General features: G+C 44.6%; 1 protein-coding gene across 9 annotated transcripts in view; it reads right to left on the bottom strand.

Annotated features, from left to right (window-relative positions):
* The window catches only part of grik5 (glutamate receptor, ionotropic, kainate 5), a 147,550-nt gene that overhangs the window by 5,406 nt on the left and 116,228 nt on the right, over positions 1 to 25,916 (bottom strand). For 3 of the 9 annotated variants that reach the window (XM_015950295.3, XM_015950300.3, XM_015950297.3), the window contains 10 exons: positions 22,460 to 22,564; positions 19,202 to 19,309; positions 14,976 to 15,179; positions 14,008 to 14,121; positions 13,416 to 13,525; positions 12,928 to 13,101; positions 11,721 to 11,886; positions 10,186 to 10,411; positions 4,730 to 4,858; positions 1,123 to 1,289 (listed from right to left, as the gene is read on the bottom strand). In XM_015950295.3, the coding sequence (XP_015805781.1) occupies positions 1,123 to 1,289; positions 4,730 to 4,858; positions 10,186 to 10,411; positions 11,721 to 11,886; positions 12,928 to 13,101; positions 13,416 to 13,525; positions 14,008 to 14,121; positions 14,976 to 15,179; positions 19,202 to 19,309; positions 22,460 to 22,564 (1,503 nt within the window). Of the gene's footprint in view, positions 1 to 102; positions 1,060 to 1,122; positions 1,290 to 4,729; positions 4,859 to 10,185; positions 10,412 to 11,720; positions 11,887 to 12,927; positions 13,102 to 13,415; positions 13,526 to 14,007; positions 14,122 to 14,975; positions 15,180 to 19,201; positions 19,310 to 22,459; positions 22,565 to 25,916 lie in introns of those variants that run through there. The other 6 variants (XM_015950299.3, XM_054741103.2, XM_015950298.3 and 3 more) reach the window with 6 other exon arrangements.

Below are 25,916 nucleotides of genomic sequence, written 5' to 3'. Positions count from 1 at the left end.
AGGAGGAGGGAAGAAGGAAAGGAGGGAAGGAGAAGGGAAGGGAGGCAAAGGTGGGGAGAGAGGTGCCACAGACACAAAAAGTAGGCAGGCAGCACATCAAGACAATACATAAAAAAGGCAGAAGGAAAACAACAAAAGTCAAAGGAAATTCAAAAAGCTCCAAAGTAAGACGGCATCGCAGAAGCAGAAACGGCAGACACGGTGGGCGGGAAAGGAAACGGTACGGATGGATCGAAGGCACAGAATGACCAACGGAGTGATGATTGAGAACAGAAAAGATGTAGAGATGGGAGGATATTTAAGGAGCAGAGTTATTACAGTCTAAACACACAGAACACCAAAATGTTCTTTAGTTTATGAGCACTTTATCGTGGCACGAAGGACAAACAGGCAAACTCTGATGCACGTGTACAAAAACTCGCACAACCCACACACACACACACAAACACACACACTTTCCAACTCCGTTAAGCATCCTTCCAACCGCATCACTGTTGTTATTTGAACACATGACATGAAATGCATGGACATGTGCAGCTGAAGACGATCGCTTTCATAAAAACATGATAAAAGGTCATGTGCTCACATAAGCAGAAACAGTACTCGTTCTTAGAGAACACACACTGATGGCCAAATGACAGGAAGTGTGTGTGTGTGTGTGTGTTTTAGAAAAACAGAGGGAGACGCACAGTGAGATGGGTGAGAAGTAATCCAGTAATGGAAACGAAGAATACCAGCGTACATGTGAGGCATGTAAAAGAAGATACATCATGACATTTAATGCCAGGGGAAAAAAGATCATCCTACTTCTGTATGCAAGCAAATATTGGCATTTCTCAATATTGCTTATCTGATCTGTTAAGTTTAGCTCACAAACACCTGGTGCCACCATGTTAAAACATCAACACGCAGAGGTCAACACAGCTAGGGCATGCACACAGTTCCTCTAAAGCTATCTTTGTGGTTTTTAAAACATTCTTCTCATCACACGTGCACTTAACGCACGGCACATCACGAGTCGGGACAAACACAACGAAGGCAAAAGCTGAAGGAGGACACCTTTGCACACAAACACACAGAAAAGATAGTCAGAAGGGCTGGCGCGATGCCAGGGGAACCTACTGGGGTGTGTCTGTGGGGTCGGCGAGGGCAGGTATGGGGGCATACCTCATCGGTCTCTGCCGAGCGGCGTGTCGACCACACAAACTCCATTATGGCCACAAACACGGCGATGATGAGGCCACAGATCAGCACCACGAAGATGCCCCCGATGTTCTCCATGCCCAGACCTGAAGGGGGTCAAAGGGAACGCATGTCAGCACATCTGATTATTGGAGAATAGAGCGCTACGATGATGAACAGGAGCTGAAATGCCTCAGGCTGAGGTGTCAGGTGGCAGATTTAAGATGGAAAAAGGATTCTAATCCAATGTGTCCTCAGTTTGATTTCTATTGTTGATAACTGTTATTGTCCGACTTCAGATGATACAATTTATCAGTTGTAATTTTTCACTTACCTCCATGCTTTCGTTCTTTTTTAAACACAGAAACAGTTTTGTTTACCTGTTTGTAGCTACAGTTTCGCCGACGGCTGCCGGCTTCTTCAGGCTGACGCTGATGGTGGCGCGTCACTTCCTTCTCCGTTTATCTGCGGGCAGCAGAGGACGTTGTCGCTCTCTACTGCCCGCTCTCCCCTCTCCGACGATGCAGGGACCATGAACAGGGACGACGGAGTTTACACGCTGGACCACGCATGGGACTGCATCGTCGGAGAGGGGAGAGCGGGCAGTAGAGGGCGACAACGTCCTCTGCTGCCCGCAGATAAACGGAGAAGGAAGTGACGCGCCACCATCAGCGTCAGCCTGAAGAAGCCGGCAGCCGTCGGCGAAACTGTAGCTACTAACAGGTAAACAAAACTGTTTCTGTGTTTAAAAAAGAACGAAAGCATGGATTTAGAAAGACACAGCAAGAACACACCTAAGATTTTCACTTACCTGTTTCAAGAAACCGAGATTATTCTTGATTATTTAGATTAACTAAAATAGTCCCATCTGGGTCAAAGTTTCTTAAAGGGGACACATTATGACATTTTAGTAGTTCTACGATCAAAACATGTTATTGAGGTTCTTTGCACCAAATCCATCCATCCATTATCATCTGCTTATTCAGGGTTGGGTCGAGGAGGCGGTAGCCTCCACAGAGAGGCCCAGACTTCCCTCTCCCCAGCCACTTGGGCCAGCTACTCTGGGGGAATCCCTGGCCAGCTCAGAGACATAGTCCCTCCAGCGTGTCTTTCCCTTGGGTCTCCGCCCAGTTGGACGTGCCCAGGAAACCTCACCAGGGAGGTGTCCAGGAGGCATCCTAACCAGTTGCACGAGTCACCTCAACTGGCTCCTCTTGGCGTGGAGGAACAGCGGGTCTACTCCAAGCTCCTCCCGGATGACCGAGCCTCTCACCCTATCTGTGAGAGGGCCCAGACATCATGTGGAGACAGCTCGTTTCGGCCGCTTGTATCCACAATCTCGTATTTTGGTCAAAGCTCGTGAACATAGGTGAAGGATGGGACATAAATCAAGAGCTTTGCCTCGTGGCTCAGCTCCCTCTTCGTAAACAACGGATCGGTACAACTCCCCCATCACTGCAGATGCAGCACCAATCCATCTATCAATCTCGCGCTCCATCTTTCCCTCCCTCATGAACAAGACCCGATATTCCTAAACTCACTCCCCCACTTGAGGCACCACCTCACACATGACCTGACAAAGGCATTCTACTCTTTTCCTATTCAAGGCCATGGTCTCCCATTCTCCTTCTCACGTAGATATTTCAACAGTTTCATTCTTGACATTTTCAGTACCTTCCAGAATTACCCCTTTCAGGGTTCTGTCATTTTAGGAAAAACTATTTGGAGTTGGCCACGCCCACCCAGTCCTCGATCAGGTTGCTATAAGCTGAGAAGCACCAATATCCAGGAAGGGCTTGGAATAGAGCCGCTGTACCTCCAGCAGCAGCACTCTCTTGCACGTGAGAGGTGCTTCTATGCTAATTTTCCTGTTTGTGACATCACAAATGAGGACATTTTGAAACAGCACATAATTCCTAAGACCAAACACTGACATAAAATAGATGGAAGGATATTTTTATACTTGGAGTGTTTGTTGAGGCGTTAGAGGCCCACATGATTGCACTGATGCAAAGATAAGTATTCTGTATGAACCCTTAACAGCAATTCAAGTATCAAAACTTTCATATCAGCTGATTCAAATGGCATTTTAAAACAATAACATTGCCGTGTATTTCACAATTAATTGTTATTGCAGAAAAAGTTTTGTCTAATTTTTTGCAAGGATTTCCACAGAAGCCGTGCATTTCTTAAAGTTAAATTTGTATTAACTACTATGATCAATATGTTTAATTAATGTTCTTTTTCAGACCGCAGAAAAATGTAGTAACTTCACTCATTCACTGCCAATGTCGACTAAAGTCTTCATTTGCATTTTTTTTTTTACTGTTTGGGCATCAGAACGTGCCCCTGCACACTGAGAACAAACATCTCAGCTCTACAGCCGATCTTCATCCGCATACGTCACACGTCACGTGATCAGGAAGCAGAACATCCATGTGTTAGGAGATCCTTTTGGGCCGCTGCTGTAAAAAAAAGTGAGGCGCGAACCGGAAAAGCTTCTGCCGATCACAATTCAACAACGGATTATGTAAGAACGGATATCGCTCGAAACGCGCGGATTCTTCCTGATGTAAGAGGTGAGTCTCCGCTTTGTTTTGGTTAATTTGGCGTTGACATCATCCTAGCGCGCAACGTTCTGTCACTCTTAAAAAAGTAGTAAAAACGGTGAGAAACGCTGGCAGCGAAGGACTTTACCGATCAGGAAACGGCTGGCAGCGAATGAGTTAATCAGCTCAGACTAGCTTTGGCTCATCTGTATGGTTAGATGTACTCTCTGTTTCTCCAAACTGAGGTTTTTTCACAGGTATGAGCATTAATTGTTCTTCGTTCTAGCTCTTTTATTCGTTAAAGCTGGAGATAATTTTATTACACATAAATGAAACAAATTAGTGATTTGTGTTAAAGTATTTTCAAATAAGCTGAAATATAACTTTTATTTATACCATCACATCTAATCCCTTCCCTCTGATCCACGTGATGCAGTTTCACAATCTCTAGTTTTGCTTTTTTAGTCTCTCCACATCACATCAAACGTTTTTTATGAAGGGAATGACTCTGAAAAACGCTGTCATTCTGCATTACGTAAACTGTAGATCACATTTTTGAAGCTTGACCCACTGTTGGCACAAAAACTCGAGACTTCTTCATCCTTTCAGCTTCATTTATCACCACTAAAGTTGTGTCAGACTGTCTTGGGAACGTCTTTAACGTGAAGAACCAAATCAGCGGAGTGGAACGAGCTGAAAATTTCAAAGATCTAAATAATAGAATTGCGATTCTCTGGATTGTTTGGTAAAAACTGCAAATATGCATTTTATTACCAAAACTTTGAACCGTGAGGCATTATTGTCTGTCTCTGAACATGCACATTAAATTTGCATGTGTAAATGTTAAAACTCACATAAAAAACTACCTGCCAGAATAAATTTAGGAAACTAGATTGTCCCTCTGTGCTTTTGCTGGAACATTAGGTTAGCCATTCGCTGCAGTAGCTGCAAGTGTGGCAGTTGTTAGTGTAGACATAGGAGGGTATTGTTCAGCTTACCCTTGGCACGGTGATCCTCCTCTTTGGGACATTGACCTCCCTCCCACCACCTCCTCTTCAGTATCTCCAGCCGGTTGTTCTCCTGCAGCTGGAGGATGGCCAGTGAGAGCTCCTCTCTGAACGGGGATCCTGGCAGAAGACAAGGAAGTAAGAAAAGAGTCGGTGTGTGACCGCGGAGGAGAAGAGCTGTTGCAGACAAACGAGTGCAGGAGATCAAAAAGATTCAGCTTTGAAGTGGATACGAGTGATCTTGTGGTGAGTAGAAAGAGAAGATTAGTGAGACAAACAACCAGATTACAACCAGAGAGAGATGCAGCTGCTGCTCAAAGGGAAATCAAAGGAAGTCACGAGCTAAATAAACAAGAGCAGACAGAGAACTGAGGGCTAATTTGACTAAAAACTGCTAAAATATTTTCTTTGACACCATAAAAGCAGGCTAATTCTCTGGTAACTCTCTACGAAGAGCGCTGACAGATTTTCTTTGGAGCAGCCATCAGCTGGCTCAGCCAGATCACTAAAATTTAATAAATAAAAGCTTAACATTTAAAACGTAACATGCAGATGTGAGTAAAATCTAAACAGTTTGTCGTGTGAGACTATTTGCTCAAGTCTTGTCTCCTTCAGGAGCTGCCTGCTCACTAAAGACTACAACAAACGAGAGCATCATGTTTTATTTATTGTCTTTTATATCTGTGGAGAATAACAAAGTCGTTCTCTGCTCGGATCTCGAACGTGTCGAGTTGTTGCGGGCTAACCGTCTCCTGACTGCAGCTTTGTCCACAGAGACAAGCATCAACCCTGAAAACCGACACACGTTTTCTAAGATGTAAATAATCTCTATGACGCCTGCACATCCACATGTTTAAATGTCACCCCTGACCTTTAGGTTTAAACCCAGTTTCAATGACAGAAGCATGTTGATCATCACCGGATCAAGGTCTTGATCATCCCACAGACTACCGACTAAATCAGCACAAGCTCATGTTTTCAGATCTAATCTCACAGGTCAGCAACGAGTGTACACATCTGTTTAGCATTCATTGATCTCATGTGGGTGTTTCACCATCAGACTTCTAAATCCTTCTTCTGTTCTTTTTGTGGATGAGTGTTCAGGTTGGTATCTGAGATTACGCCTCGACCGTTGGAAATGCTCATTCACACGCTGACACTTCCTCTGCCAGAGGCGTAGCTTCGACCGCTCACCGGTCGGGCTGATCCGCTTCTCCGACAGAGTTCGCTGGGGCTATAGGTGACCTACTTTGATCTCAGCTGTAAATAGCTCCTAGACTAATGATTTTGTCCTTCAAGATAACACGAGTTTTTTTTTCTCTTCTGGCACTTGCAGAGTAGACGCTTCTGCTTTCGCTCCCTTATCTTTTTTTCCCAAGGCTCTTTGTCCTGTCAGAGCGCTTCTCTGCATTTCTTCTGGAAATCCCTATTTTTTAGAAATGGATTTAATTAATTGGTCATTCAACGTGATTGATACGATATTTTCCACGATGAGAACGGAGGAGGGGGCTCCCACTTGCCCTCAAGGGACACACAGCGGGATATGCGCTCGATTCCTGGCAGGTCTGGAGGATCGTATGCCTCTCTCAGTTGTCCATTGAGGATGTCGAAGACGTGTGGATATTTGGCTGGATGATCACTGGATTTCTTCGGATCGGAGTGGGAGGATATCTGGTTTTCTGGAAATTTGGGAAGTCGGGAGCGATTGGAGTGCGACCCGCACCCATGGATAGTACCGCCCGGGCGGATGCTCACAGACTGTGACGTTACTCGAGGTGAACCGTGAGCTGGACAATGTCCTTGTTGCGTTGCCGGTATTAGTGCGCAAAATGGATGTCATCTCGGAGAGGGTCACTGGATGGTGTGGAGATGTTTAAAACCTGAATTGCCTTCACTGAAGGACTTGAATGATCAATACAGACTTCAAGGCAGAGAGGAAAATTATCTCTGCCTGACCCAAACAAAGTCATGTTATCCAAATCTGGTACCAAGGCAGCCTCGAGCTAACAACATCCCCCACGACTGAAGGAATGCAGACAGATGCTGTGAATACCCGACCTACCCCCCACCTTCAGATTGTGGTCTTCTGCCTAGCGAGGTCATCAAACTGCAGGAACTCAATGTGCTCTGTGCTCCTCCCAAGATCTCCCACCCACCTGTGGATACAGTTGGCTGAACGCCACACAGGGCTGCTCCCGCTGAGGAAACAGGATGTGTGTCTAACCTTGGTCAGGCTGTTCTGTGAAGTCAAGATCCTATGCTCTGGTTCGCTGGAGCACTGGCAATAAAGCTTTATCTCTCTCTGAGTTCATTTTCTCTGAGGAAAAGCAGCAGATTACGGAGGAACTTTAAACACGTCAGGGTGGATTATTGTTTCACAAATTACCAAAGAATCATTCTGCCAGTTGTGTTACTTTCATGAGTTTGTGTAATGCTGCTCTTCTCTGGGACCTGCGCTCATTAGGATCATCATGCTCACCTGTGCCTGACCTGATTATCTCCACCTGCTCCCCTCACTATTTAAACCCTCCACCTCCCTGTCCTCTCTGCCAGATTATCTTGTGTGCTTCTCTGCTTCAGATATCCAGTCATCTATCCAAGACCAAGTTCATGTTCCTGTCTTCTGCTCTGATCAAGTTTATGCCCCTGACCACGCCTCTTGCTCTGCCCTTCCTGGATCCTGTTTGCCTTTCTGCCTCACGGATACCTGACCCGTCTTCTGGATATTGACCACAGAGACCTGCCTAATCCAACTGCAAGTATTCAACTCGCTGCCTCCTCGTGTATGACCTCTTGTTTGCCTTGTGTGTTTCAAGTGAATTCTGGATCTCGCCCCCTGTGAGCATTTTTACCTTGGCTCTCCTCCCTCCACTTTCCACGCAGAAAGAAACCTCTACCTCCTGCTGTCTGACGTCCCTCCTGTTAAGCAGCTCTGTCATTTCTCTGGTTCTGGAAAGATTCAAGAAATCAGTCCCTCACCTGCTCTCTCTCTGCCGCTCCTGCAAGCGGTTTTTTCATCCCAAGCAAACCTTCTGTTTCAATAAAACCATCTTTTACTGCTTATCCTGTGTGTGGCTGAATTTCCAGGTCTTGCCAGGGGATCATTACAGTTTGTGTTTATTACAACAAAGAGAACCTGTTCATGGATCTGCCACAACAGTGCCACTTCCGAGGGGTGGGCAAGGGGGGGCATGGCCACCCCTGGAAAATTGCTGTCCACCTCACTTCTCTGATTTAATTGAGGAACAGTTTTTATTTTTGAAATATGATTGATCATTCTGGGTTTACCATGGAGGCTAAACGTGACTCTTCTACCAGTTTCCGACACTGTCCACCAACAGAGACGAGAAACGTTTGGATTAGAAACACCTGTCAGATCTGCGTCACTCAATATCAACAGTGTGTGAATGCTTTTAAGACTGCATCGGCTAATTTAACAGTTGCCAAAGCAACTCATTGTAAAATGACTAAAGAGTTTGAAAAGTTGTCTTCTGAAATATCGTTGCTCGAACTTGAGGTAAATGTGGTGGATGCAATTTGTGCAGGAGCATTGCCACAAGTTAAACACACACAAAGGATCAAAATGTGTGTGCCACCCCAAATTTGACACTTGCCCCCATAGAAATGTTCTGGGAGCACCCCTGCATTGATAAGGTTCCAGACTTTATATGAAACCTTTAAACCAAAGGAGAAAATCCGTCCTGAATCAGAATCGCCACACAAAGAATATATTTAGTTTCGTGTCTATTTACCATTTGAAGCTTTTGTAAATAAACATGCTGCCACCTTTAATAATTTAGAGAAACAATTATGGATTTATTTTTGATTATACCACAAACTGTGGCACTGATGCTGCAGAATCAGTGAAGAAACGGGACGTTCTGCATCGCCCCTGGCACCGAGCCGTTGTGCTGTCGGCGTCACAACCAAGTCCAATACTTTATCAGCAGATTTAATCAAATACATGACAGCTGTATTTGTGACCTTTAAACCACAAACCACTGACATCTGTAGAGGAAAAACACATAAGGTGATAGGAACCCCTGAATCCTGAGAAAACCACTTAAACCTGATATTTACGTCTCTTTTAAAAATCGTTTTTTCAGACTTTGTCAAAAACTCTAATTCACCATGTTTTGAATTGTGGATTTTATTTTTCATGTTCTCTTTAGGTCAGATGAACTAAACCCCCTAATATCAATCATTTGTTTGAAACATTAACATTTATGGTCTCGACCGGAAAAGGGTGGCTTGCCAACTCCAGGTCAGGGAAGAGGTCCTACCTCAAGTGGAGGAGTTTAAGTATCTCGGGGTCTTGTTCACGAGTGAGGGTAGGAGGGATCGGGAGATCGACAGGCGGATTGGTTCGGCGTCTGCAGTGATGCGGACGCTGAGCCGATCTGTCGTGGTGAAGAGGGAGCTGAGCCAGAAAGCCAGGCTCTCGATTTACCGGTCCATCTACGTCCCAATCCTCACCTATGGTCATGAGCTTTGGGTAATGACCGAAAGAACGAGATCGCGGATACAAGCGGCCGAAATGAGTTTCCTCCGTAGGGTGGCCGGGCTCAGCCTTAGAGATAGGGTGAGGAGCTCGGACATTCGGGAGGGACTCGGAGTAGAACCGCTGCTCCTCCGGATCGAAAGGAGTCAGTTGAGGTGGTTTGGGCATCTGGTCAGGGTGCCTCCTGGACACCTCCCTGGTGAGGTGTTCCGGGCATGTCCTGCCGGCAGGAGGCCCCCGGGTCGACCCAGGACACGTTGGAGAGGTTACATCTCCAATCTGGTCCGGGAACGCCTTGGGGTCCTGCCGGAGGAGCTGGTGGAGGTGGCCGGGGAGAGGACGGTCTGGAGCTCCCTAGTTGGGATGCTGCCCCCGCGACCCGGACCCGGATAAGCGGAGGAAGACGACGACGACGACATTAACATTAAACAATTCAAATCTTTATTTTAGTTTTATTTCAACCTTTATCTGTGAACATTTTTCTATTTTAAAAGGCTCAGGTGTATTTTATTACAGGTAGGTTGGTTTTATTGTACGCAGCTTGGCTCAGAAATGATACACAGGAAAAAAAATCAACCAGAATATTGTTTTAAATGTTAGTTTTACAAATAAAGAAAATTCAAAATAAATTGCATTAATACTTTTATCAGAAACAAAAAGATAAATTAGAAAAAGTCTGAGCAATAAAGGCAATAAAAATACAGGCGGTTTAAAAATGTGTATTAAAATTTTACATGAATAAATGGAAACACAAACAAGTTAACTGATTATCTTCCATAATCTTCATTATTTTCTAATTTATTACTTTTTGTTTTTTCCTGAGGAGAGAAACCCAAAACTGACAAGAATTCACAAAACTAACCATCTATAAAAGCTTCAATCTTTAGTGGACCGTAGTTTTGGGTCTCTGGCATTTATCCGGACACGGATGCGGGTTTGCTCTTACCAAGCGGCATGCCAATGCCGTAGCCCTTGGTGTCCAGCAGGCCTCCGATCTGAGTGAGATTACAATTGAGGCCACGATGGTACTCGTTCATGGTGCTCTCCATCAGAAAGGCGTACTTGGAGTTGAGCACGCGGGCGATGCCCTCCTCCGTGCTTTTCACAAATACGCTGGGCAGCTTGGAGTTCATGTAGTTCCACATTCGCTGATACGTCTGGTACCTCGAGTTCTGCAGTGAAAACGAAACATCACAATGACACTTCAGCTGTTTGTGTTCGCACGAGCGCCCGTGAACATCCCAAATGAAGATAACTCGAGAACAGGAAATGGAATCAATCAATCAATCAATCAATCAAAATTTATTTATGAAGCGCTTTTCATGCAAATGCAGCTCAAAGCGCTTTACAATATTAAAAACAACCAGACAGCAGTCGGTTTCCCACCCGTCCCACACAGATTCACATAAGAGGTCCCCTTTGTTTCTCCCTCCTCCCACCCTCAATCCCGTCCCAAGCAGATGCAAACTCCCGCACGTGCACACGCACACGCACACACGTAATAGAGAAAGGGCAGCTGGCTGAGTGCAGATGTAGTAAATACAAAGAAGACGAAAACGCCATCAAAGGAGCCAACTGCACCGGGAGCACCAAGACTGGCAGCAATAGCCTTGGCAAGAGTAGACATGGGAAGCACCCCGGCCGCCACAGCCCACCGCTGCCCCCGGGGCAGCCGGCCCCCACAGAGGAAACACTAGTTTACTAATGAGACTCAGATAACAGTTAAGAAACAAATTAAACAAAAACAGCTGATAAATAAAAATCTAAATAAAACACAGTGATAAAAGATGACCAAGTAGAAAACATATAATTAAATTTATAAAATATTGTACAACAAAGTATTAAGACTGGTTACAACTAATAATTATTACAAGTTAAAATCAATGTGTAGGACAATATGTGTTATTTAATTAAAAAGAGTAAGTAATAAAACACTGATAAAGTATATTTTTTTAAAAATGGTAAAAACAGGCTAAAATAGATCAAAATCACTTAAAAGCTATCCTAAAACGGTCAATAAGTGGAATAAGGATGCATCCAAGAGAAAAAAACAGACAGCCTTATTTTATAGATCTAAAATTCACAGAATTTAAACGTGAAGCTGCAGAAATGAGAAAATCAAACTAGAATAAAAGGTGGCGTCGATGGGTTGTTTGGGAGTTTTGTGTGTTTAAGTGGATTTGGTGTCATTGAGGGACATAATGTAATGTAACACTGAAGCTTGTTTAATTAGTACACAGATAACTTGTTTACAGCCTCAACACAGAAAACAAAAAAAATACATTAAAGTATAAAATTCACATGAATCAACACAAATACTTTAAACACACTCACCTACACACACTTCCACAGGCTAACATGCCAGCATGTTTAGACTCAACACTCTTTGACAAACACAGATGTCAGCCCACGGAGCCTGAAGCATTCTCATGAAAACAAACAAAAGCAGCCAGAAAAGTGGCCGTGCAAATCCCGTCGTACCATGAAGAAAGTCATGGTGCTCCCTCCGTGAATGGTGCCGTACTCGATGTTGGTTTGATCGGCCAAGTCGTCCGGAGACTCGATGGGAACCTCCATCCTCTGAACTGTCAGGAAGGCGGCCAAGTTGGCCGTGTAGGAGGAGATGATGATCAGCGTGAACGCCCACCTGTGTCGGGTGGAAACACGGGTGCTTTAGGGTGTTTTCATAGCTGAGCAACCTGGTAAAGACCTGCTACACCGATAGTCTACACTCAGAACCTTGAAGACTAAACTCGTATCTGCTGACTTCACTCAGGAACACCATGTACTCTCTACACTTTACTGTTTTTACATTTTAATCTCATCAGCTCTCAGAGACTTTCACTTCTGTGGGCGACGGTGGCACAGGAGTTAAGTGCTCGCCCCGTAATCGGAAGGTTGCAGGTTCGAGCCCCGCTCAGTCCGTCGCTGTTGTTGTGTCCTTGGACAAGACACTTAACCCACGTTGCCTGCTGGTGGTGGTCGGAGGGACCGGTGGCGCCAGTGCTCGACAGCCTCGCCTCTGTCAGTGCGCCCCAGGGCAGCTGTAGCTACCTCGTAGCTCATCCTCACCGGTGTGTGAATGGGTGAATGACTGACTGGGTTGTAAAGCGCCTTGGGGGGCTCCAGGACTCTAGAAGGCGCTACATCAAATACAGACCATTTACCGTTCCTTCCCAGCACACGTGCCATTCAGGGTTCATCTGGCTGCCTTCTTTGTCAGCTTCACATTTGACTTATTTACTTGTAATTCAGAACGTAAACTCCCTCTCTGAAAGATCTGAGATGCGTGTTGAAAAAGCTGCTTTAAAGAAAAATTCAAGGAGGGATGCACAGCGATATCCCAGTCTGCTAATCCCTTCCAGTCCTTTTAAAAAGAGGAAGTCTCTTTGGTTGGAGGTGAAAGACCAAAAAGGATCAACCCAGCTGGCTCCTGTGTGAAGTTCTAAGAATCCTGAAGGAGTGACTGCTTCTCCCTCATTAGCTCCCAGATCCACGCGCTTCCCAAACCTCGCATGTCTTAAACTCATATTTCAGATGAGCGCTGGGAAAACTTCTCCTTCACCGGATGAATATCAATGCAGCTTTTTTTCTATTTTGCACAATTTTCAACAAAATCAAGGTCAAACATCAAAATGAAAGGTATTTTTGAGGAAAACACACTCAGCTCAAGTGCTGCGTGACGTACCACACACCGCTGACACATCTGGTGGACAAGGCTCGGGGCATTATCTCTGATCCCTGCTGCATGAAGCCGCCAACTGGGAACCACAGGCTGTTTCCGAGGGTGTACTGGTTCTCCAGCATGTCCCTGCGCTCCTGCAGGCAGGGGTGAGGGTTGTACCACTCGTATGGACTCAACCTGGTCAGGATACGAGAGAAGAAAGCTGTAATCTACCTTCGACACAGCACTCGGGCCAGTAAGTCACACAGGACCTGTCAGACTGCCTGTGTGTGTGTGTGTGTGTGTGTGTGTGTGTGTGTGTGTGTGTGTGTGTGTGTGTGTGTGCGTGTGTGTGTGTGTGTGTGTGTGTGTGTGGGTGGGGTGGGGGTGGGGGTGGGGGGGGGACTGAGTAAAAACTTCAAATCTGTGACAGGAGAGTTGTGTTTAAGTGGCAGGAGAGCTCTGATGTGAGCTGCAGACAATCAACGCAGTGTGTGATGTAATGTTCTGACCTTGCTGCCAGGAAGAGCACACAGCTGACAGCCAGGTAGGCGAGTAACATGAAGAGCCAGACAGCTGGGGAGAAAGGATCGAGGAAGGAGAAGTAACCCGGCTTACGACCCTGGAACAGAAGAAAGAAGGAATGAGAAAAGACGGATGAGAAAACAGAGACAGACAGTGAGAGAAGCTACAGGGCTGAGGAGGACGGTGTCCTCCGTGCTCCACAGGAGGGCAGTGTCCTTCTCTGCTCTTTGACTCAGCATCTGCAGTGCTTTGATACCCCCACCGTTACAATCCATAAACGCTCTGTTTAACAATGCGTTCTGCTGGAGCACGCCTGGCACCGATCCAAAACCTCATTAGCAATGTAAAGCTGCCCCTATTACAGAGGTTCCCTGAGAAAAAACAAATCACCATAAACTCACATCATCTGCTGTTAAAAGGTTCAGATTTATTGCAAAAGTCTGATTTCATCATTTAACAAGGAAAGGTTTTAAAGTCTGAGCTTAGGAGCGACGCAGCTGAAATTAGATGAAGTCTAGCAGAAGATCTGAAGTAGGTTTCACCCAGCAGGTGCCCTGCAGCCCGAGATAACACCCTCACCAATTGAACTCGGTACAAGATGCTGATCCCCAGGGTCATGAACGGCTTAGAGAAGTCGATAACTTTCTCTCGCTCTGATGTGATGGTGAAGCCCGCCACAGCCAGGTCTGCTTTCTGAAGGATCGACAGAGACAGTTGGACAGGAAGGACAAAGGGCGAGAGGGAGAGAGAATTAGTGAGAGAGAGACAGGAAAACGACAAGTGTTGAGGTGCAGTTGGGGCTCTGTTTCTGCAATTCTCAGGAGGAACCCATAAAAGTCTGACTGTGCATCTGAATGAAGGTTCGATGAAACGCACTGACGTGCACTTTACCTTTCACATCCTCACACGATGAATCCATAATCTAAATTTGAGTAATTAAAGAGAAACCTGGGTGGCTGGACTTTCCACCTGCATGAAACCTGCAGGTCTCTGGCCGTCCTGCCTCCCCTCCATCGCCTCCATTAGAAGCTAATTGATGAGCATGGGCCACTAATTAGAGCCCAGTGATCAGGCTACGAGGAGGGCGGGAAGTGTGGAGAGCTGAGGGAGCACCACCGTGGCAGACGTCACACGGGGACCTCGGCTTGGTAATTGAAGTGTACCGGGTGGTAATTAAACAGAGACGGGCTCTCGTTAGCCTGCTTCAACCAGAGCGTCAGTCACAGGCACAATAGGTCAGGACAAGGAGGACAAAATGTAAATCCATATTTATTTATGTGTACTGAGAAAGAGGTTAGTGACGGTTACAGCTATGAGAGACAGAGCAGGCAATTCCAAGCCATTTCACCACGGTCTTTTGGGGAATCATCAATTCAGCTTTCGGCCTAGATAAGAGTCTTACTCCCCTCTGAGGGCAATTTGAGACATGGGAAGTTACAGCAGAGTTGTGGTTTGGGGCTACATCATAAGTGTGTGTGTGTGTAGGTGTGTGTTTGGACTGGTTGTAACACTTGTGCATGCTTCAGTGTGTTCTGGAGATGACTCACCCTGTTGATTAGCTCTCCAACCATGCCGGTCCAGGAGCCATTGGGCTCTGGGGCCCCATACAGCCCATCGTCCACCAGCTTGATCTTGAAGGAGAATTTCAAGATGTCCGCCAGCTCCCTCAGCATGTCCACGCAGAAACCCTCGTACTGGTCGTTGCCCTCGAAGTCTCGGTAATTGTCTTTGCGCATCACATACGGGTTCTCCTGCGCACGAGGGACACGCAAGAAGATTTGATTCAAAACGACAGATTTCCAGTTTTTGCAGAAGCTGTTAACCGGATTAAAAGAGTCGTTAACGGCTTGGAGACCAGGGTCTTTAGCTTCCAAGCTGAGATGTTTATTAAAGACGTAGTTAAATCAGGATGATAAAGATGAATCCATAAGAGGGTTGAAAATGGATGAGCGCCACCCGTCAGGCTACCATTTCCTACGCTAGCTTCATTTATTTCTTTAAAATAAAACGTGTAATCATGCATATCTAAATGTTTCTTTAAAACTCATTTGCATGTCCCTTCTCACATTAAATGTAAAGAATTATATTTTTTTCTTTCATGCAGAAACTCCGTTTTCCTTTTATGTGGAAAACTAAGTAGTCTGTAAAATGCATTGGTTCCTCAAGAGAGAAGGACAAATTATACATGCATCACGGGAATTTTAGGATCCTTTTTTTTCCGGGCCTGACCCGAGGCTAGTCAGCATAGCTTAGCCTCAGCAGAGTCAATGTACTGTATAATGCTTTGATCTTCCCCCTGGAAGTGCCCTACAGCGTGAGCCTATTACTGGAGAGATTTAAAAGACATTAGGTAGTGGAAGATGGCTGCAGATGCAGGCGAGACCAGAACACGGACTTAAACCAAGGCAGATAAACCTGGATTTCAATCATTTTTAAACAGGTGTGGGGGAAATAAGGCACATAAAAATCCTGAAAGGCTGACACCAAGGACCAATTCATTTGTCACGTGGTTGAGAAGCTACTGGTCTGCCAGTAGAGCTACGGTTAAAATCCCAAAGGTTGTTTTTTGTTGTTGTTACTTTTCTTGGTTTTTCAAGATGTTCAACTTCTCACCCCAAAACAGGAAACCCAGTCTCCATGGCTTTCCATAAATGAGGTTCCACAAATTGAGTTCCCTTAAAGGGGCATTATGGAAGTCTGACAGCCAAAACATGTGTAGAAATAATACATGTCTTCTTCATACATTCTCCTGCAATGCCCTGGTCCTGTAGAATGAGCCCTGGCATTTTTACTGTGATTGCCTGTTTTTCTGTAAAATCACAGAAAAAGAGAGATGCTCGGGTCGAGCAGGCTGCCTCATGCGCGTTCACACTCAGGCATAGCCCTCCAAACCGTTCTTTGGACGTTGTTTCAGCTGTCATCAAGGATATAAACATTACAGATACAAAGGATGTCATTGGTGCTTTAGTTCGCCTAGTAAGATGTTGCGCTTTCATGCAGAGGATCGGGGTTCGATTCTGGATGAGAGCACAGTTTATTTTGAGTTTATTTTTTACATTAATGGTATATTTTTTTACAGTAAGATGCCCAAATTTTTATTTGAGACTCGCCGAACGGCATTGAATTCACAGATAAAAAAGATGTGGGATCAACTTTCATGTTGGAACAATTTTTCAAGCAAGGGAAGGGAATGATCTGAGCATGCAGGAGGACTGACCCATCATAAACCTTTGTCGGCTGTGCTGAAGAGAAAGGTACAGAACCAAATTATTTAATTAATTAGCTGCGCGTTCTCCTGTCCTCTGTCCTCTGGGCCACACACACACACACACACACACACACACACACACACACACAAGGGACTGTCTCAGCTGTTATTTTCGTTAAGGAGTGTGCACGTACAGCATGCGCGCCTCGTGCACGAGCCTACTATTGAAGCTGCCATTACGCTTTTGGCCTGAGGGGGCGATCGCGAGCATAAAAATTCTAAACTCCGTAAAGTCCCTTTAAGAAAAAGATGTTAAATACCAACAATATTTAAAAATCCCAAACAAACTAAATGTAACTTTTCTGAACCACTTACACTCTAAAAATGACGTATTCATGATGATTTTTGGTTTATTAAATACCATACCATACCAAGATTATTTGTATAGCACATTTAAACACGGCATGAGAGCCGACCAAAGTGCTGAACAAAAACACACAATAAAAACAATCAAAAATTAAAACTAAATCCATTAAAATCGAGTTATTAAAATCGGAAAGAAAAGGAGAACGAGAACAAGTTAGACTGAATTAAAAGCCAATGAATAAAATTGAGTTTTTAAATGAGACTTAAAAAGGGAAAGAGAGGAAGAGAGTCTGATCAGGAGGGGCAAGTGGTTCCAGAGCTTCGGTGCACAAACTGAAAAGGCGCGCTCACCGCGGGATTTACAGCGGGAGCTAGGGACATGTAGGAGGTGCTGGTCGGCTGATCGGAGGGATCTTGTAGGGATATAAGGGTGAATGAGCTCAGACAAGTAGCCAGGTGCTAAGTTATTGAGGGATTTAAACACAAAAACCAGGATCTTAAACTCCATCCGGAGATGGATGGGGAGCCAATGGAGATTTGCTAAAACCGGTGTGATGTGTTCTCGCTGCCTGGTGCCAGTCAAGAATCGAGCTGCTGCGTTCTGCACAACCTGAAGGCGAGCGAGAGTGGAGGAGGAGATAGCATATAGCACTGAGTTAGAGAAGTCAAGACGGGAAAAAATGAAGGCATGGACAACTGAATGGAGATGACGCCTTTTTAAAATGGGCTTAACTTTAGAGAGACGCCTCAGGTGGTAAAAACAGGTCTTAATGAATGTCCATTTTTAGTTTAGCATCCATCACAACCCCTAAGTTTGTGACAGGTTTTCAACCCACTTGTGATAAAAGGAAGGGTCGGTTGGGGACTTTGAGAAGTCTTATGGCTGAAATGGACAATTTTGAAGTGGGTTATTACAGAAAGATTACGAACAATTATTATCTCAGTCATCCCTGACCCTAACCCTACTGCAGAAACAGAGATCAGTTCAGACTGAACAGTTAACCTGGTCTGGTAGTCACAAACAGAGATCCATGCCAAAGTTAGTTCATAAATCTTCTAATTAAATTATATTTTGTAGAGAACTCTGTAGTTAATCGCTAGGAAATTCTCTGAAGGGCAGCTAATGAACAGCTGGAAATGTAAAATGTTCGGCAACGTAAAAGTCATTAATAAGCTGCACGAACAGAAACAAAATCATTACAGGGGACATGTTGTTATATTCTCCCTAAGTTGCAATAGTTAGACGGTCGATACAAAACATTTTAATGAAGTTCTTGATCATATGAAGCAATTTCAACAGTTTTACTCTCAACTTTTTCAGCACCTTCCAGAAAAAGACATTTCAAGGCTCTGTCACTCTAAGTAAACAAGTTGGAGCTGGCCACGCCCACTCATCTTCCGCTCAGGCTACTATAAGCTGAGAAGCTCCAATATGGAGGGGCTTGGAGTAGAGCCATTGCTCCTCCAGTAGCAGCTCTCTCTTGCACGTGAGATGTGGTCCTATGCCATTGTCCCTGTTTATTTTATGACATCACAAACCGGGACTTTTCAAAACGCCTTATTTTAGGCCCATAATTTCTCAAACCAAACACTGACAACATCATTGTTAATGGGGTCAGATAGACCTCTGGTGTATTTTTATTTTGTATTTTAATCTTTTTTTTTTTTTTTTTTTTTTTGAGGGGTGCATCACTTCACCCCTGCCAAGGTATAAACTGTAGACCCTGTTTAACCAGCCCCTGTACTGGAGGGGTCACTTGACAGGACGGTGGAAGGGACTAAGGTAGTAGAGACCAACATTACAACACAAACTAATGCAAAAGGGCAAGTCTGCATATCATGTCCCCTGTGAGACTGACCCAGTTGTTTGATCAGACCTACTCATTCAAAGAGCTGTCCACAACAGGTGAGATACTACCCGTTCATTTTGATCACACATTTGGCGTTTTCAGATCAGAGAGGATGGATCAAGCATGATGAACATCACTGATTTCATGATCAGATAAAAACACAAAGGAGCTAACAGCCAGAAGGGCAGCAACACATTCTTCTCAGTGCGCTGTCGGTTTCTATGACAGCTACAGCGACGGCTAAAGTGCCAGAAAAAGACCAAATCACAGTGTGAGCTCCAGCGCAGGAGCACAGAAAAGCACTCAGCGGTCAACAGCGCCGACTCACGCCAGGTAACCGTGACCTTACCAGGATCGTGGTGACTATCAGGGTCTTGTTTGCCAGAGTCTCTGAGATGTTTATATCCAAACTGGTGGAGTTCATAGCCAAAGTGTTGTTGGAGTACCAGATCCCGATCTGACAGGGAATACAAAGCAAAGGAAAATCAATAACTATTATGGGATAAATAATGTTCTGCTAAGCTTCGTTGCACCTGTTGTTTTTATATTGTGGCAGGCTACGTGCTCAGGTTTACCAGTCCGAACATCAATCATGGCGGTCGGTTTTATAACGCAAACGCCATTACATTTATTGTCTTTTACACTCTGGCGTTAGTATTCATACGGTTACATATCTGTGTTGATGCAGTAGTTCCCACAGGAGCCAAATAAAACTAGCAGCAACGCGCCCCGTTATAAAAACAACCGCTGCTTACAAGCAGAACAACGAGGTGGGCGGTAATGAGAAGCGTCCGTGATCAACTGCTTTAGTGCCGCGTCTCTTCGCTTCACTCACGCCGTTCTTAAACTGCACACCTGAACATTCATTCCCATTTTACACAGACGGTAAAGTCACTTATAGGCGTGTGAATATGACTCAAGCAAAGCGTTGGGTGGATCAGCAGCTCAAAGAGGCATTTCTTTAGGAGTATTACTGCACATCCTTCAGCGGGTCAGAAGAGAGGCAATGGCTCCACCGACAGAATCACAGCTTTTCTATTACAGTTTCCATCCTGCACTGACATTTAAGAGCGCTCTTTTATCTGTGAACCGCCACCGCCGGCCTACGGTGGATGTCGCCATACAAAGAGGTGGGCAGAGTTAAAATGTTAATTACTGCAACCCAACTCTCCGCTGAGTCGGAGTTCAGCTTTAAGTGAGAAAATGGCATTTGGTGTAAGCATGAGAGACAGCGGGAAGACACGCTGAGGAGAAGGTGAAGAGAAAGCGTTTCCTCCGGTCCGTGAACTTCTGCTGCTCTGGTGTTAGCGCTTAAAGCCTCACTTAAACTCTGTTTTTATTGCTAAATCTTCCCTTTCAGCTCTTTGCTTACTGGAGGAAGTTGTGAGGAAATGTTGTTGCATAACGGTTTGGCCTTCCAGCATTTTGTTTTGGTTCCAAGAAACTGCTTGACCTAAATTTTTTATGTCAAATTTATTTTGTTCTGGTAAAAGTCATGCAGGAGAGCAGATCTTTGCCTGGTTTTTATTTGCTCTTATATAATATAAAGATTTCTTGGAATAATGTAAATGAACAAACTGTCCATTATCATTTTGCACTAATTGCTACTTCTAGTTTCAATTATCCATCTATCCATTCTCTTCCTCTTATTCGTGGTCGGGTAACGAGGGCAGCAGCCTAAAGCCCCCTTCAGGCAGGCCATGAAAACGGAAATGTTCGGGACTCTGTCCGTAAGACCTTTGTGTCTGAATACAAACATACGGATAAAGTTTTCCATAATTAAACCGGACGACGCCCCTAGTAACAGGTCTGGACTTGTCACGGACAGGGTGGCTGCTTCAGACTGGTGAGGTCGAGTTCCGGACAGGGAGGAGGGGACCGGGGGACGCTGTGCGCACCTAGATAGCTCGCTCCTGTAGCATGTGGCGAACCATAGCAGCTCACCTCCTACGGTACCGTCTAGACGCGCGACGGAGCGCTTCACACCGCTTCCGTGATTCCTTTAACCATTGAGCTTCATCATCCAGGTCTCTTATGCGTCTTCGTGTGCGCAGAAATATGCTTAACATAAGTCCGGTCAGTGAGAGGAGTTATAGCTCTGAATGGCTTTGTTTGGGTAAATGACGCATGTATGCTCGCCGCACCATGTTTATGCAATATCTGGGTACAGCCCCCCCCCCCCCCCCCCCCCCCCCCGAGACATCTGGAACTTTTCCCTGCTGTGTGAAGGCAGCCGAAAGGACAAGTTCCGGTACAAAAGTGGTGTGTCTGAAAACACAGTTCTGGTTAAAAACCGGATTGAATTGTCCACACATATTCCAGAATGTCTATCTGAAAAGGGTTTAAGAAGGAATGCTCAGACTTCCCTCTCCCCAGCCACTTGGACCAGCTCCTCCGGAGGAATCCCAAGGCGTTCCCTGGCCAGCCAAGAGACATAGTCCCTCCAGCGTGTCCTGGGTTTTCCTTTAGGTCTTCTCCTGGTTGGACGTGCCTGGAAAACCTCACGAAGGAGGCGTTCAGTAGGCATCCTAACTAGAGGCACGAGCCGCCTCAACTGGCTCCTTTTGATGCAGAGGAGCAGCGCGTCTTCTCCGAGCCCCTTGGATGACCGAGCTTCTCGCCCTATCTCTAAGGGAGAGCCCAGCCACCCTGCGGACAAAACTCATTTCAGCCGCTTGTGTCCGCGATCTTGTTCACGGATACTACCCAAAGGTCCTGACAACAGATGAGGGCTGGAACATAAATCGAGATCTTTGCCTTCTGGCTCAGCTCTCTCTTCACCACGGCAGATTGATGCCACTACCACATCACCAGTCCGCCTGTCGATCTCCATCTTTCGTGAACAAGACCCCAAGATGCTTAAACTCTTCCACTTGAGGCAGGACATCGTCCCTGACCCGGAGAAGTCATTCTACCATTTTCTCACCCAAGACCACGGTCTCAGATTTGGAGGAGCTGATTCTCATGCCAGCATCTTCACACTCGGCTCAAATTGTTGCTGCACAGCAAAAGTCTAAATATAGTTTTCTTTATGTTATTTGGGGAAAAATCTATGAACAGAATTACATCCAGGACCACTTTAGTCTCGTTCTTTGCTGATTTCCCCCGAAGCAAAAGTCCAGAATTAATACAGATCAAAACGACAGCAAGCCTCAAGCCAATTCATTTCTGCACAAGACAAAGGCTTCATAAAGACGCCATTAAAAATGTATACATTTATGAACGAAATGAGATGTCAAAATTAAAGGGAAATGCCAAATCCTTTTTGTCTCTATAAAATAAATCAAATATTCATGAGTGTTTTCTGTGTTTCTATATGACTAAATATCAAGTGAGCGTCCAGCAGCAGCGATAATGTTCAAGAGGCATTCTGGGTGAAATCCCTGTTATATATTTAGATCTAAGCCGTGTGTGGACCGGTTCTGCTAAACGACTCTAAGCTAACGCACGTCAGCTTCATAACGCTCAGCTCAGGGGAAGGGACGGGGCTGACCTGAGTGTGAAACGCCTCCCTCGGCTTTGTGAAAACCTGCTGGTGACCTGTAACTAACCCAGAACCTGAGGCCATCATGACCTAGTCGTTGCATCAGAACAGGTGGCTCCTGACCTCTTTGTGGCCTCCTCTGTGTTTCTCCAGGATCCGCAGGGTGTAGTTGGTCCTCTGACCTTTGCTGTTGAACTCCACTCGTCCTGTCAGGCCATCGTACTCCACCTGGCAGAAAGATGACAGTAAGGATAGCGATACGGAGGATGAAAAAAAGGGCAAGAAGATAAAGGAACATGTGTAGGAGCAACAAAAAGAGACAGGGACACAAATAAAACCAGGGCTCTTCATGAAACCATCCATCATCATTAAACCGAGCGTTTATCTGGAGGCAGGAAAAAGTTATAGAGAGAGAGACGGCGACTAAAGCCGTCCCCGACAAGGCTGATCAGCTCTGGATCAACTGGGAGAAAGAGACTGATCGAGAGGCACAGACAGGGCAGAGGAGACAGTCAACAGCTCTCTAATGAGACTCAGACCTGGACATCACTGCTCAGCCTGGCCACTCCAAAACCCAGGTGCTGGCACAGTTTGAAGGAACCGTGATGAATGGCAGAGCGCTGAAGATGGAGCACACCATGATGTTGACTAACAAAGACAGATGTCGGGCAGATGGGCCGCGGGTAATGAGAGATGGGACACAGGCTGCCGTGACGACAGGTTGGTGACGAGGGGAGCAGAACACCAGAGATGGGAGATGACAAAGAACAACAGATAGAGGTTACGAGCAACGTGGGATGTAAAGATTCCCCAACATACATGTTGTTATTCAGTAATAAGCCATCGGAAAGAATCAAAAATTCAGGAATCTTCTTTTTTAAACAATGAACCCCCCAAAGCTTACTGTGTATGTGTCTACACAGGAACTACTGTTGTATTTGGTGTCTTGTCTCTTTTATTTTTGCCTTGTTGGTAACTTTTCTACTGTTTAGCTATCTGTCTGAGCTGCGGTAACGCAGAAATCCCCCACTGTGGGATCGATTATGTCTTGTCTTATCAGAAAATCCATCATATTTTGAGATTTTCGGTTAAAAAAATACTTTCTGGTATTTAAAGGTAAGAATTGACTTCCTGTGGTTAAATGTGGGTACTGCAGCCCATTGTCAAAACACATCGGTCACTTTCTCACTCCTGTTCTGTGAGTTTCAAGGCTGTTGCCACCTAACGCTCAGCACTAGAAGATCTTAGATGACGAGCAAAGACATAGAGTCATATCCAGTAAGTTGATCAAGTCCCATTGGTCATCACACACTGGTGAAATTCATCTCCACATTTGACCCATCCCCATGGGGAGCGGTGAGCTGTGGCCACTATCTGGTGGCTTAACCCCCCAGTCCAACCCTTTAAAGCTGAGTGTCAAGAAGGGAGGCGTTGGGTCCCTTTTTAAAGTCTTAGAACCCCGATCTCCCGGTCCTAGAGCGAAGGGAGAAGGTTAGATAAGTAAATAAATACATTTCACTGTAAGATCGGCTTGTAAAAAATAGTAGCTTGAGATAATTTTAGAGCCAATTATTTCCAATTCACCGTTAGCAATGTTAGCTCAACGTTAGCCTCTAGCCTTCTCTAGCGAAGATTAAAGTAGGAAGATGCCGTGGTTTCTGAGATGTACAAGAAATAACGTCTGGGTCGCTCCTGTTAGCGGCTTAGGATTTTTGCTAATCGCTGCTGTGCTTTGCCAGTAGGTATCGATCAATGACGGCTGTACGGTTAGCCGGCGCTAACTCGCAAGCCCCCGGTCTCACAGACGTCGTCCCTTTAGCTTTATTGAAAGGAGAAAAACTGACACACACACCCCCCACCCCCACCCACCCCCGCCATTTGAGATTAAAATCTGTTTCAATCAGATCTTTCTTCCTTCATGAATGAGACTGTAGACCTTTTTATGATCTTTTCACATATTGTACCATTAAAAGCAACTCTGATTTTAGAAGTTGAAACCAGCAGATCAATTATTCTGCTTGGAAAACGATTTCATTGCCTGACTGATTGCTTTGAAAGGAAGATTAATTTTCAGCTGCACAATAGGGAAATTATTTCAGCTCTAATTTTTAGGTGTCACCTCAGGGTTTAATAAGTCCTAATAGGTACTTTCTGACACTTTATTGATCGTTTGAAAATGAGCAGCAGATCAGTCAATGTTGAAGATATTTGTTAGTTACAGCCTTTTTTTGTCATACAGAAGCCGCTGTAACTGAAGTGCTTTATTTTCTTAAACTCAGCATCCTAGAAAACACCAAAAAGACGCTGAAAACTCCAAACTTGACCTGTGTCCTTAACATCAGCCTTAGGCTCCTGGAAGCAGCAGGTTGGACAAGACCACAAAATTATTCCCAAAAAAATAAGGATAATGTTCCCAGTTTTCAACGCTATTAAAAATGTCAGCTAAGAGAAGAGAAAAAGCTAAATTATGTTCATATTTGACAAGAGGTGTTTGAAGCAGCCCCAGGTGGACAAATCCAGTTCAATTCTTTCCAGGAGGGTTTGAGAGAGACCAAGGTAGTGCTGTTCTGTTGTGAAGCAGCAGCTGCACAAACAGGACTTTTATGCTGGAGAACGTGAACTTTTCTTGAATCCTGGCGGCGAAATTTACCCTGCAGGTTCATGAGTGGAATTGTAACAACATAAAGGTAAATGTAAGCCGATGATGTTTTAAAAATGAGCAAGGATTTGGGGGAAGCGGTTAAAGGTTAGCCCATGAATTTTTCTGGAGTTTGCAATAAGCTGCATTAGGAAAACAAATTTCTAATAATAATCCGAAAAAATAAATAAATAAACACACATATATATATGTATATATATATATATATATATATATATATATATATATATATATATATATATATATATATATATATATATATACATATATATATATATATATATATATATATATGTATACATATTTATATAGATATATATATATATAACCCCATCATATCATGCAGGTGACAAGCAAAAAATGAGAAGCTGGTGCAAAAGTTTGTTTGTGTCAGTAATTCAGCTTAAAAAGATGAAACGAATTAATGAAAAAGGTTCAATATTCCAGAGTGAAAGTGTCACACACGAATCAGCTAATGAAACCTAAACACATGCAAAGGGTTGCTGAGCCTTTAGAAGGTCTCGCAGTCTGAGCTGATGGAGTGAAACCTAAACACATGCAAAGGGTTGCTGAGCCTTTAGAAGGTCTCGCAGTCTGAGCTGATGGAGTGAAATAAATTCACTTTTGCACCATACTCTGATTTGTTGAGTTTCACCGGCAAGACTACCAGAATTGCCGAGAGCTAAAATCTTTCTGCAGAAAAAAATGCAAATAAATCCCCTAAAGTGTTAAAGTTGTACTTTTTTTGTGAAAGTGTTATCCGCCAGATCCCTAAATTTCATTCTGGTCTATTTTCTCTTCCTTTTGAAACTGCAAAATCATCAAATTCTAAACAAACTTCATTCAAATCCTAGTCAGGGCAACTTTTCACCACACACACACGTGATAACAGAATTTTTTATTTTCTGTTGAGTTTGTCCA

The sequence above is a fragment of the Nothobranchius furzeri genome, chromosome 5, assembly GCF_043380555.1.
Source record: "Nothobranchius furzeri strain GRZ-AD chromosome 5, NfurGRZ-RIMD1, whole genome shotgun sequence".
Classification (NCBI taxonomy): Eukaryota; Metazoa; Chordata; class Actinopteri; order Cyprinodontiformes; family Nothobranchiidae; genus Nothobranchius; species Nothobranchius furzeri.
Note: the sequence above shows the minus strand (reverse complement) of the source record. Positions and strands in the feature narration are given on the sequence as shown.